At 31.8% G+C, this 14553-nt stretch overlaps 2 protein-coding genes across 2 annotated transcripts; both read left to right on the forward strand.

The window, feature by feature from the left end:
• The first annotated feature begins 7469 nt into the window (after nt 1–7469).
• On the forward strand, nt 7470–8640 carry LOC112524662 (very-long-chain enoyl-CoA reductase-like). Its single transcript, XM_025134594.1, has 2 exons — nt 7470–7820; nt 8047–8640. The coding sequence occupies exons 1-2, from the start codon at nt 7488–7490 to the stop codon at nt 8518–8520; spliced, it is 807 nt and encodes a 268-aa protein (XP_024990362.1). The 5' UTR covers nt 7470–7487; the 3' UTR covers nt 8521–8640.
• Nucleotides 8641–10283: 1643 nt separating this feature from the next.
• Nucleotides 10284–13205, forward strand: LOC112524661 (very-long-chain enoyl-CoA reductase-like). The gene is made up of 2 exons (XM_025134593.1): nt 10284–10709; nt 12663–13205. The coding sequence occupies exons 1-2, from the start codon at nt 10371–10373 to the stop codon at nt 13134–13136; spliced, it is 813 nt and encodes a 270-aa protein (XP_024990361.1). The 5' UTR covers nt 10284–10370; the 3' UTR covers nt 13137–13205.
• The last annotated feature ends 1348 nt before the right edge of the window (nt 13206–14553 follow it).

The raw sequence follows: 14553 nt of genomic DNA on the forward strand, positions 1-14553 counted from the left end.
TATATATATATATATATATATATATACATACATACTTGAGATCAGAGACCAACCTGTTTTCCTGATATTCGTGAGACCATTTTTTGCAATTGAGACTTCACAGCAAAACATTGTGAAGGTCTGGATTTTTTTTACTTTCACAGTGTTTTATTGTGAAGTTTCAAGTGTAAAAAATACCCCCAAATTAACAGAAAAAAATTAACAGAGTTAACTCGAGGGATGACTTTCAACGCAAAATATAAACAATAAGGATATTAATTTTAGTTATTAAAAACTAGGAACCGCTTTCAATGATTCAATGTAAACCCCGGTAACTCTTGTTCTAAACACTCGAAACATTTTTATTTCTAAAAATAGTATGTGTACGACTTCTCCACAAATATTACAAGAATTCATACGCAAAATTAAAGTCAAACACGCATAGAAGAAAAAGTCGAAGCTTGTAGGATATGATGAGAAGTTGGGTTCACCTCCATTTCCATCACACCCACAACCATAACCATTATGTTCAAGATCGAGTTTAGACCCGAACAAAATGTGACCAAAAGAATGGAATATTCGTTTAAATTATTATTCAATTAAATTATTTTATTTAAAAATGTATTAATTGCCATAAAAATTAGTGTTTGACTTTTATGATATATAAATACACACACATATTGTTGAAAAGAATGCTAAGTATTATTCACCAAATTGCGAATATGAGATTGAAAGGTGTTATTGCTTTCTTTTTCGTTGTTATCTTTGAACTTGCTCTCATTTCTTCCACGATGACAATTGTTCAAGCACAAACAGTAGTAGCAGCGCCAAGACTACCACGACCTTCACCTCCACCTCCTCCATCTGGCGCTAGGTGGGGCGGTTGGGGTTGTTGGGGCAACCCCGAATGCCGTTGATGGTGTGTATGATTCATCTGAAGCAAATATGTCATTCTTTTTACAAATATCATTACTTAAGATTTATTTATTTGTCAAAATAATCTTTCAAGTAACATTAAATTGTCATGAGAATCTCTATTTGTTCCTATGTTTGTTTATGTTTAGCTTTTAAAAGAAACCCGTTCATAAATAAAATCAACCATTTCTATGTTGGTTGTTTGCTTATGAGTACTTACGACTATTACGTTACCAACCACGAAAAATGCACCTTCAACCTCACACAACCGTTAATCAACTATTTCTTTTTATGTATATCATTCTTCAATGATAGAGGCTAACGGGTTGTTTGTTTACCTTTTAATAGTTCCATTAAGAGGCAACCTCTGAATCGTTAAAAGGTGAATCTTGTTTGGCAAAAAAAAAGTCTGCCTCTTAATGGTTCTAAAACCCTCTGAATGATTTTGTATCATGGATCTCCCTTAATGCCAAATAGCCCTTTAAGTGCATATCAAGTGGCCTTCTCTCTATTGGCTTCAATGTAGGACTATCAATGGAGGTCCTCTTGTTTCTGTTTGTTGCAAATAGCTACGACTACTTGTTGAGATCCTGATTCTGTTTGCTCCATGTATAAATGACTACTTCTTTGATGCTATTACTTGAAAGCTTATGAACGTAAAGTAAGGGGCCGTTTAACAAACGCTTACTCAGGTAAGTGAACACCAAGTCACATTACCTTACCGGATGAATATAGTAAGGACCAATAATCTTACTCGGTAAGAGCGAGACAATGACCAAAAGTCTTACCCGGTAAGTGAGGGTGACGACTCTTACCATGGTAAGCGCTTACCGGGTAAATTGTTACATACGATACCGTTTTGATAGACTAAAATCTTACCCGGTAAATAAACGATAGTATTAAATTTTACTGGTAAACGCTTACCGGGTAAGTGTTTGGTAAACGACCCCTAACTCGGTATCTTCAATAGGATTTTACATATATATATATATGAGTAAGGGGTCGTTTACCAAATGATTGACGGTAAACGTTTACCATATTGTTTAACTTAATGAAAAAAAAGTTCAATAAAACCCAACAAACATTCTCATTTTGAATGGTTTAACTCTTAAACTATTTTTTTTAATGAAACAACCATTAAACTTTCACATTTTGAATAATTAAGACCTTGAATTAAAATAAAAAAAAAACCATCGAATATTTACTAGTCGGTTAATATAATTTTTTTGAGTTAAAATGATGTAGGTAACTATTTTTAAAAGTGCGATGGTTTATTTATAAAAAAATGTTCAAGGACTTAATCAATTAAAATGAAAAAGTTTAATGGTTTTTTCATTGAAAAAGAGAAAGTTTAATGGTTTTTTTATTTAAAAAAATAGTTCAGAGATTTAATCATTTAAAATAAGAAAGTTTAATGGTTTCTTCATTCGAAAAAATAGTTTAGGGACTAATTAACCATTCAAAATAGAAAAGTTTGTTAGGTTTTTTTAAACTTTTCTCTTAAATTAACATGTAAGATTCTAGTCAATCAGAAGAGTATGATATACAATATTTTACCCACTAATCGCTAACTGTGTAAGAGTCTTCACCCTTAATTACCGGGTAAGACACCCGATCTTTGTCATTGTTCTTACCGGGTAAGATTTTATGTCTTTATCATGTACATCCAATAAGGTAATTGACCTAACTAGTAAGCACTAACTGGATACCGTTTCGTAAACACGGCCACCTGAATGAAAGTTGCTTTTCAATCCAAAAGTGTTTTAAGAATAGAATTTCAAAAAAAGCAATTCGTTTCACTTAAAACTCAACCGATATGAATATAATGTTAAGGACACTTGCAACAACTACGATGCATGTAATACCATGATTTGTAATTAAATAGTAAATTAGACGTCTAAAAAAACAACAAAAACGAATTAAAACGCCAACTAGGGAAAAAGTGCAAAATTAGTCAAAGTGTGACGGTTTACCTGAATAATTGTCACTATTTGAGTTTTTCACCAACGATTTATCCATCAACTTTTGTGACGGTTTTATTACTAATGATGGATTTCAAGGAGAAAAAGCTGGCAAATCCATTTGGCCTCCGAGTCAATTATTATAACTCTTGTTCTAAACGTCCAGTCAACCATTTGTATTGTTCAAAGATAAGATATATGTGTACTACTTTTCAACACGTGCTGCAAGAATTCATATGAAATTTCAAGTCAGAACACGCAATAAGAAAAAAATGGCAAAGCTTGTAGGATATGATTAGAGATTGGTCAGGACTTTCACGTACATTCATCATAATCTGAACAAAACAATGGAGTTATTTGCTTAACTCATTAATTTGAAATCATTAAAACTCGAGATGTCTAGCATATACCATTAGCTAATCTCACAAACCCAGCATGCATGCAATCTGTTGGTTACCAGCGGTTGTAACGTAACGGGTGATCGAGGATCATGTGGTTCAATATAGGTTTGGTTAAGCTAAGGCTTCATCTAGACCTTTAACTATAGTTAATCAGGACTTAGATATACCAATTAATCGTAGTTCTATTCACACTTGAGACTAAAACATACCCTCCTAACGTCTATTCAGCTACTTGTGCTCATACAAATATCTCATTTGTATTTTCTTGGAAGTTCAATTGGTGCATCTTGTATTGAAATTTAGGTGTCCATGCATGTAAACTCAATAATTATAATTGACCAAAGAATCTATACATATGCCAGCCAATTTGACTTTAATGATTTACATACATGCATGCATATACATACATACATACATGCATGCATCCATGCTACGTGTGTGTGTGTATATATATATATTGATGAAAAGAAATGCTAAATGCTATTCAAACAGTTTGTAAATATGAGATTAAAAGGTGTTGATGTTTCCTTCGTGTCTATTTTCATTGCACTTGCTCTCCTTTCTTCTTGGGTGGCAATTGTTCGAGCACAAGAAGTAGTAGCACCGCCAACGTCATCGAGTTCCCGTTGGGGTGGTTGGGGTTGTTGGGGCGACTCGTGCAATTGATGGTGATGGTGTATATATGGTTCATGACAAGCACAAATAGGTCATTTTTTTGTCACCAGAATCGTTGTTTGTTCTTATGTTTGTTTCATATTAATCTGTAAAATTAACTTTATTATGTTACCAACACTGAAAGTGTGTTTTAAAATGTGCACAACTATTAATTTTAGCTAGCGGTTTGTTTATGAATGTGATTCTTCTGTTTTAAAGGCTAAGATTTGAAATAAACCGCTAGCTAAAATTTATATGATGTTTTTGGGCGTCTTAACAAGTTTTTTAAAACATTTTTAATACAAAGTGTCGCATTAGCAACTTTATATGACACTTTTGAAAAAATGTTCTATAAACTCAATTTTATATAGGACATTTGTTTTTATGGGATAGTTTTTCAAATAGTATCATATAAAGTTGTTAATGAGACTAAAAGTGTCCTAAAAAACTTATTACGACATCAAAAAACGTCATATAAACTTATTACAATACCTTTAGGTATAACGCTTTATTTTTTTGTTCCTATAAACTAAGTCTTATAAAGAGTTTTATTATGACGCTTAGAAATTGAGAGTGTACTATAAACCCGATTTTGTTGTAGTGATAGTTCTTTTCGGATATACTATGATACAAGTATATATAATTGGTATTTAGAGTTTTGGATATCTGAAGTATAAACTATATATTCGTCATATATGATTTCTTTTTTAGCGCACGGGCGACCTTGGCGCCACGACCCTGGGTCACATGGCCTTGGTCGCATACGATTATCGTTAATTATTTCACCTACTCCTTTTCTCTTCTATTTACTTTGGTCAAGATCAACCTAGGGCATCAATTTTTTTTTTTTTTTTTGATTAACTTGGATATTCAACCCGCTATGCGAGCCGACTAATCTCAGGACGACCACATGCTTTGCAGATAGCGCGGAGTCACCGCGTTTGAACGTCCGTGGCCGCAAGGGGATTTTTTATTCCTCCTTGGATCTGAACCTGGGAGGACCTCCAATTACTTTTGACTTTTGGAGTCAAGCTCAAACCAATCAAACACCACTCTTATGATTCTAGGACATCGATTTTGAATCCCCATTTGCATTTATGAGTCCTAGAGTGCAAGGGGTTGTGATTAAAGTTTGAAGTCAACTTCATCTTCTCCATTAATATAACATTATTATAAAAAAATAAAAAACTTGTAGAACACAACTTATCACTCCAACATTTTTAAAAAAAAAAAACTTTAAAAAATATGTATTTTTTTAACAAAATAAAATATGAAGTGTTACGTTTTTTACAAACAAAATAGTTTTATATTTATTTAAGAAATATTTTTCACTAAAATATTTAACTTACATGTAAGTTAATAAGAAAAGGTTTAAAAAAATTGAAATGTTTTTTTTTTCAATTGTATCAATGAAAAGTGAAAGTCATTAAAAATAATTTGAAAGAGGTTTCTTTTAGTCATGTCATCAAAATGCTATGTCATTCACATCACCTCATTTAAATCAGTGAAGAAAAAAAAGTTCCAAAATAAAAGATTGTATAATTTCCTTTTTGCAAACTATGATTTATAATAATATTTTGAGTAAATTTATGTTTTTAATCCCCATGATTTGTTGAAAGTTTCTATTTTCGTCCTTTTAATTTTGAATAATTTTCATTATGGTTTATAATTCATTATCTTTTTTGTTCTTATGATCTAAAATTTATTGGTTTTTTCGTCCCTATGGTTTACAATTCATTTTTATTTTAGTTCTTCATACTTAAAAGTAGTGTTTTGGCTTCAGGGACGAAAATAGAAATGAATTACAAATCATAAAAATGAAAACTAAAATTTTAAAACCACAAAGATGAAATCCGAATTTTTAGCAAACCATAAACACGAAAAACATAATTTACTCTAATGTTTTATATCAATTATTCTTTTATATCTAAAGCATTGTTCCAGTCAAAAAACCAAGCAAGAAAACAAAAAATGAGTAAGTAGGGAACAATAGTTTAATATTATAACTTTTGTAACTAAAATCAGGTCCTTGTAGTTTATCAAAACTAACATTTTTTGTCCTTGCAGTTTGCAAAACGTCCAAATCTAATTTATGTCTCTAATGTTCGTTAAAAAAATTCATTAATTGAGGGATATTTTCATAATTTTACTTGTTTTTTTTTGTCTTTTATGGCGGTTTACAACGTTTATACAACTCAACTCAATTATGACAGTTGAAAAAAAAAATTAACTCAATCCAATTCGTTCAAAAGTATAAACCCAACCCAACATTTACATGTTGGGGCAGGTTGGGAGGTTAATAGTTACATAAAATTAATAAATAAAATACTTTATAGGACTTAAATTTATAGGATAAAACTATAAAGCGTTATATCTAAAAGGGTTACAATATATTTATAGGACCCTTTTGGACGTTTCAATAAGTTTTTTAAGACGCGTATTAGCTATTTTATAGAACAATTCTGAGAAGTGTCATATAAACTCATCTATTTATAGGGCACTTGTCTTAGCGTTACACTTTTTCAAATAATGTCGGATAAAATAATATCTAATATGATATTTTGCTATAAAAACGTCCTAATTAAAAACTTGTTAGGACAACTAAAAACATCTTATAAACATATTGTAACACTTTAAATATGTCGTTTTTTTTGTTTGGTACTATATACTTAAGTCTGAAGTCCTATAAATTATCATTCTATGATACTTATATATCTTACACATTCTATAAACCTAATGTTGTTGTAGTGAAATGCTACAACTATTCGCATTTTTTTCCACCAAAGTAAAACATCAAATAAGGCAACTAAGTATCTATCAACATCATTCATATTCTCCAACACATCTATTTGTTGTTGCTGCAAAAACGGTCTCATAATTTTCTACTATTAGATTCTTTGTCATCGTTCTTTGTAAGTGAATCCTTTTTTATAACCTATACCATACATAAAAAAAAGAATTTATGAATATAAACTCAACAAGCATTAAATTAAATTTTATACATTGTTAATACATATATATATAGGATACATTTCAAATGCACCTCTATATATAATGGACTGGTATATTATATCAAAGTTATACATATTAGCGGCGAGTTGGCAGGTCGAGTTAGGCTAACCCAATTTCTACATATTAATTGGCGGTTTGGTTGGTTGGCGCCAGGGTTGACCGAGTTGGGTCTAATTAAGTTGTTAACGGATTGGATTGGACGGTTTTCTATGCACCGCTACTTCTATCCAAATCAAAAACTATAGAGACCAAAATTATAAAATCAATTTTGATTGGGTAAAAGATAAAAAAAAATAGATAATAAAAAACGAAAACGTCCCTCATTTAACAGAATTTTTTAATGATCGTTAAAGTGAGGACCAAATCCAAATGTTTTTGCACACTACCATAACCACTCTTGTATTTCGAAACTATAAGGACCAAATTTGTAGTTTAATCTAAACTTTTTGATGTGAATCCACAAGAATACAACCACCCGTTTGTTGCTTTGAGATGTCTTTTTTGACCTCAATATTCCAATTTATATGAACCCCCAAAAAAGAGGTACAAAGAAAACAGAATCAGGATGGTGATTCCTTCTGTCTTGCTAAACTTCTTGTTTCCTTCACCATCTTCATGGTTTGTCACCGCGATGTTGGTCGTAAATCTGTCGGCGTTGACAGACGCCGCGTACATGGAAATCAAAGGGAAGCATCTGCGCTATTCCAAGTTCTTGAACGCCGGTGGTGTCGCCAAGAAACAAGACATGAAGTTGTCTAGTAGAAACGGGATGCTTTTATTCTACACGCCCGCGTTTCTCGTGGGCGTCGCTTCTTTCTTCGTTGTTCCGTATCAAGACCTTAGATTCGTGTTGCTTGCTTCTGCTCTCACTCTTCATTTCTTCAAAAGGGTACTCGAGGTACACTTTCTAATGCTTAAACTCTTCAACTTAAGTCAATGTAGTAAAAATGGTTTAAACTTGTATAAAATAACCGGATTTGGATCGTCACTAAAAGTGAATTACGGAAGACACCTTTAGTCACGGTTAAAATTTAATGGATGGTTGTGACCCAACGACTCATGGGAAACCAATTTCACGAACAAGCCCTGATAAGTCACAACGCTTCATGTGACTTTTTATGCAGGTCTTATTTCTTCACAAATACAGTGGTTCCATGGCCCTGGAATCGCCGATAATCATCACAATGAGTTATACCTCCTCCACTGCAACAATGATTTATGCTCAATTTCTATCCCGAGATGTCCCCGAGCCTACGGTGGATCTCAAATACGTTGGAATTGGATTGTTTTTTATCGGAACAATTGGAAACTTCTACCATCATTGCCTTCTTGCTAATCTAAGGAATAAAGGGGACAAAGAGTACAAAATCCCTCAAGGAGGGTTGTTTGGTTTGGTAATATGCCCACACTATCTGTTCGAGATTCTTGCATATGCAGGAATCTCGAGCATTTCACAAACACCGTATGCGTTTGCTTTCACTTTGGGTACCATCTTTTACTTGATCGGGCGGAGTTATGGCACACGGGGGTGGTACCTATCGAAGTTCGGGGACAAATTCCCTAAGGACGTCAAGGCTCTTATTCCGTACGTTTTTTAGATGGTCGTTGCGACAATAGAAAACTCAATGTCCCAATTGAGGACACATGTAGATATTTATAAATCGTTACAACATTTAGTTTCATTCGGGGAAAATAAAATATTTGCAGTTTGATCGTTATGAAATAGATGCGACAATTTTAACCTATTTATATGTAAATGAGTTGGTAATTTAAAATACTAAGGTGGTGTTTGTTTTTTAAAAAAACAAAACTCTTATTTGTCAGGTACGTATAATTTGGTCCGACTGTTTGTTTTTTCTTTCTTTTAAGAGTCTCTCATCTCTTACCATCCTCTTAAAAGTAAAGTGATAACCTAACCACTTATTACCTCTCAATCGCTCACCCTCGATCGGTAAACCTAGACCTAAACCGATCTTTGTCTCTTTGGAAACATAATCGATCACAGTTGTTGTGTCTCAAACAATCGATCCCAACACATTCTCTCAACCGCTCACTCTCAATCGTTAAACCTAGACCTACATCGATCCCAGTCCCTAGAAACATAATCGATCCTGGTTGTTCAGCCATGGGATGTTCTTGTTTTACATATGCACAGGGTTTAGGGTGTAGTTGCTTTCAAAGTTGACCCTATTCGTTTGTTTGGTCTCGTTCTAGATCATTTTGTTATGAATTGTTCCTGTTTATATGTTACGGGGTATAGGGTTGGTGGAAAATCAGATAGTGTTGAAAAATATTCCAATAAGATAGATGAAAACAAAATAAAGATTTAATCATATAACGGACAAAAGGTTAAATCTTTTAGTAGTCAGACCCACCAACACCTCATAAATTAATCAATTCACACAGATTGAATCTATCTTTCGCGATAGATTTAATGAAAGAAAGTGGTAGAAGCAGAGTTGTTCACTTAGTGAACCGGAAATTAAATACAATGCGAGAAATATAAAATCAACCTGATTAATTTTATGTCGATTTGGATGATAATCTGCACGGTAAAACATGTCCTTTAAGGTTTTATACGACCACTTTATTCACATTATGAGTTTGCTAGTCGCAAAGCCCCACGATTTGATGCAGTATTCAATTCGTTTATGAACAGCGATCAAAAACAAACATAGAGCACAATGTATGTAGAAAATGGTAGAGAGAAAGTAAAAGTCGGGAGCAGAAATCGAAGGAGAGGAAGCTTAGAATTTTCTGTGTATTTCGAACTGGCTTCAACCCAGTTTATATACTGGTTGAGGCCGATTTTCTTCCACGAAATCCTCATAAATTGAAGATAATGGTGGAGAAAATTTCTCCACTAACCATTATCTCAAATACTAAGTGCAAAGTGCGCCTCCTCGCGAATCCCACGCCCTCAGCCTCGGCCACACGTGCACGTGTGTGTTGGGCCTTCCACTCAAGACCCCCATCATGAGTACACCAACTTATTCAAAGACCATTTCTAGAGAAAGCCTTATAAGCTTCTCTAGAAATTAATTTTCTACCAATGTGGGATGGAAGTTAAACTTCTAACCTGCAAATTTCTAACAAATAGTTCACGGAGAGAATCTGTTTTATTCCATATCTTATTGATTCAGATTTCAGACTTCAAACATTTACGAGTTTACAAAAATAAACAGTTTTATTTTAACAATTATTTTAAAAAGAAAACATTTTGTATATGATTTGTAAGAATACAAACCACTTGTTTTTGCGGTTGCAAATGAACTTTTGTGGGACCCACTCGTTAAAATGTCCTTTTGGACCTCATGATGAGTGGTACCAACACATTTATGTGGCAATTGTTAAATGCCCTTTTCACCTCCATCTATTTGGCCATCCCCAGTGTGAGTTTGCAAACAACCTTCGAAGAACACCAAACACATTAAGGTTAATAATCAAGATGGCCATTCCTTCCATCTTCCTAAACCTTTTATTTCCACCACCGTCGTCGTTGTTCGTCACCACGATGACCGTCGTGGGTTTCTCGTCGTTGACGAATGCCGGGTACAAGGAAATCAAGGGCCAGCACATGCAATATTCCAAGTTCTTGAACGTCGGTGTTGTGGAGAAGGAGAAGGAGAAGGAGATGAAGTTGTCTAGTAAAAACGGGATGCTTTTATTCTACGCACCTTCATTTCTCGTGGGCTTGACTTCCTTCTTCGCTTTTCCGCATGAAGATCTCAGATTCGGGTTGCTTGTTTCTGCTCTCACCGTTCATTTCTTCAAAAGGGTGGTCGAGGTACACTTTCTAATACATTAATTTAGAAGAAATGGTTCAATTTAAGAGCATATGCGTCAGTGTAGTTATAATTTGATTTAATAAATGTTACATCAGTTTTAACAGTTATTTTGTAGTTATCTTATAAATCAACGATTATTAATGTGGATGTCATTTTAAAAACGATCATTTTTTTCAGTTATAACTTAAAAGTTACAACTAAATATTATTTATTATAAGTGTTTAACCTTAGGGACAAAAACATAAATGAATTACAAACCATAGGGACTAAAGCCACAATTTCAAAACTACAAGGATGAAATCCAAAATTTGTAACAACTCACAAGGATAAAAAAACGTAATTTACTCTTATTATAAATACATATTTGGGGAAAGTTTCATTTGAAAAACGATAAATATTTGAGAAGTAAAGAAGTAATCTTAGTCCTTCATGGTTAATATTTGCGGCTTTGACCGTGGAGCACCAGATAATTCCTCATATGGGTATGCGAAAGATAGATGGGTGATTTCATAACTTTTACAAATAAGTGGCAAACGAGTTCATATGTGAACCCGTTAATTAGTTCACATGTGAACTACTTAACTGATTTATAGATGAACATGTGGGTTCATATATGAATCAGTTAAATAGTTCATATGTGAATTGGTTAAAATAGTTCATATGTTAATTACACAAGTTGACATATGAACATGTAGTTCATATGTGAATCACATAGATTCATATATGAATCCGTTCACCGACTATTCATAAAAGTTAAGAAAGTACCCCCTCTATTTTTCCATAGCCGCAATTTTTGACCAATTAAAGCTGCAATTATTGACTAGTGAAATCTGATCTTGACTATATGAAGGGTTATGATCACTTTTTTACTTCTCAGATATTTATCACTTCTCAAATATTTACCACTTCTCAAAATAACTTTTGGCTACATACCTAAACATTAATTTATTAAGTAACGTTAATATAATGAAAATTTTATTATAGAATAAAACTAAAATATATTATTCTAATTTATAGAAAAATAATGTATTAATAATAAAATAATCTATACTATATTATAAAGCATTTGACAAAAACTCTTAAAAACCATTTTTTTGGCATGAAGTATTGTATATTGATGCATATTACTTAAAATTCAAGATTAGAAGTAAAATATGATAAATACAACTTATTAAAGCTTAATGTTTGAATTTGTGTAACTAACTGCGGATAAAAATAATCAAATAGAGGATAAACATCTCATTCTAAAATATAAAAAATCTAAAATATAATTAAGATAATTATCGAGTTCTAACAAAATAATTAATTATTATCTTTATAAGAAAATTATATTATTAAACCAAAATATAAATTATTTTGTTATTGAACATAAGTTAAATTACAATAATAAAAAATTGAATTAAAAAATTACACAAAAAATAGGAATTTTAAATAGTTAATCTGATACTAATATTGATATATTTTTGTCAAATTTTTATGATATTTTCAAGTTTATATTTATTCCAAAATAAAAACATTATGGTTTTCTCAAAATCACATAAAGACCATACTAGAAAATCGACTGAAATAAAGAATATATGAAATATTAAAATCAAGTTGTATCTCGCTGCATTGCACGAGTACATTTCTAATTATTTAAATATATAGCTATATTTATGTTCGTTAAAAGTATTGATTTGGAAAATGCTTTTAAAGTAGTTTTTATTATTTAAAAATTAATTACAAAAAAAGTTTAAAAGGTTCATATCATTTTATTATATACTTGGCACATGTTCAATGCCAAACCCTCACAAGAATGTGAAGTCTTTTAACGATGTAAATGTACAAGTTTATTTGTTATTTCAAACCAAAAATGAAAACGTAATTTAAATGATGTTTGTACATACATTTTGTTAGTGATTATTCTAATATCAGATAATTAGACTTATCAACGCTTATGATTTGATACACAGGTTTTATTTGTTCACAAATATAGTGGTTCCATGGCATTGGAATCGGCAATAATCGTCCCACTGAGTTACGCCTTCTCCACCGCAACAATGATTTATACCCAAATTCTATCCCGAGACGTTCCCGAGCCTTTGTTGGATCTCAAATACGTTGGAGTTGGATTGTTCATAATCGGAGAAATTGGAAACTTTTACCACCATTGGCTTCTTGCTAATCTAAGGAAGAAAGGGGACAAAGAGTACAAAATTCCCAAAGGAGGGTTGTTTGATTTGGTGATATGCCCACACTATTTGTTCGAGATTCTTGCATATGTAGGAATCGCGAGCATTTCGCAGACACTGTATGCATTTTCTTTCACTTTAGGTACGATCTTTTATCTGACGGGGCGGAGTTATACCACACGAGAGTGGTACCTATCGAAGTTTGGGGACAAGTTCCCTAAGAACGTCAAGGCTTTTATTCCGTACATTTTTTAGATGCATGTTATAAAACTTAATGTCCCACGTTGTGGTTACATGTAAATTTGTATAAAGACGTCCTTTCTATTAAGTCTTTGAAACGTTTAGTTTTGTTCAGGTAACCAAAAAAATGTGTTTTTATTGTTATGATATAGTTGTGACAATCTCAACTGATTTACATGAAATTGAGTAAGTTTTGATTTTTTTTTAATGGGTCAAATAAGTCAAACTAAAAAATATTAGCTAAAAAGAAGCTTATAAAAATAGTCTGAAAGTCGTTCAATATTACACAAATATTTACAACCTGTTAAATTAGGTATTGATTCATATTGCAATTGCAAATAGGGAAAATTGCATCAAAATGAAACCAACTTTCACTTTATTTCTATTTTGAAAAACCAACTTTCAAAATCGTTATTTAAAGGTCTCTATCAAATTTTTTGTTTATTTAATGATCTCTATCAAACTTTTTGTTTATTTAAGGGTTTGGTTAACCTACTGAGCAGGTAACAAGTAATTTATTATGAGATGACAAATAATAATTTAAAAATATATTAGGTGGATATTAATTTACCAAATCATGATTATTATTAAAAGAAAGATTAACAAATCAAAATATGTGGATTTTTTTTTTTTTTTTTGAAAAAAGTCTTTGAATTTTTTTTCAAAATATTTGGATTTTTTTTTTTAAAAATCTTCAATTTTAAATTCGAATTTTTTATTTAAAAAACGAGATTTAGAATTAAAAATAGATTTTAGTGTATTAATTTTTTTATAATTAATTTTTGAAAAAAATGAATTTTAGTTAATTTTCTATAATTATTTTGTAATTTTAAAATATGACATGGAATATTAGTTTTAAAATAATAAATTAATATGACGTAAAATATTTTAGTTGGCAAAAGATTTAGACGATTTCAAAATTAACAAGTCAACAGGTTAACCAGACCCTTAAACAAACAAAACAATTTGATAAAGACCCTTAAATGACGATTTTGAAAATTGGTTCTCCAAAACAGGAATCAGGTTAAAGTTGGTTTACCAAAATAGGAATCAGGTTAAAGTTGGTTTCATTTTGATACAATTTTCCCTTACAAATACGTAATGTAACCATTAAACATTTGGTACACGTACTTACCAATTACGATAATTTCTAGACATATATTATTACGCGTTAACAAGACAGACCAAATACAACATATCTCACTCTTGTCAACTCACTTCACAACACTATCATATTCATGGCCAAAACAAATCCATTCAATATAACATATAGTCAAACATCACTCATCTCTTTCATTCTTCCAAATACCTTCACATCATAGGTCACCGACTCTAGTCCTGCAAAATCACTGGGTTTTTTCTGACTGTTCTCTAGGGTCTCTTGGATTAGTCAAGGTGTACACAAGCTGTCTTGAAAACTCGTGGTCGACAA

Source organism: Cynara cardunculus, assembly GCF_001531365.2.
Source record: "Cynara cardunculus var. scolymus isolate 2C chromosome LG 13, CcrdV1, whole genome shotgun sequence".
NCBI lineage: Eukaryota > Viridiplantae > Streptophyta > Magnoliopsida > Asterales > Asteraceae > Cynara > Cynara cardunculus.

What these genes read in the sequence shown, in the direction of transcription:
- LOC112524661 (XM_025134593.1), top strand. Translation starts at nt 10,371, where the DNA reads ATGGCCATTCCTTCCATCTTCCTAAACCTTTTATTTCCACCACCGTCG. An exon ending in TCTTCAAAAGGGTGGTCGAG is followed by an intron (nt 10,710 to 12,662) that starts GTACACTTTCTA and finishes TTTGATACACAG; the next exon opens with GTTTTATTTGTTCACAAATA.
- LOC112524662 (XM_025134594.1), top strand. Translation starts at nt 7,488, where the DNA reads ATGGTGATTCCTTCTGTCTTGCTAAACTTCTTGTTTCCTTCACCATCT. An exon ending in TCTTCAAAAGGGTACTCGAG is followed by an intron (nt 7,821 to 8,046) that starts GTACACTTTCTA and finishes CTTTTTATGCAG; the next exon opens with GTCTTATTTCTTCACAAATA.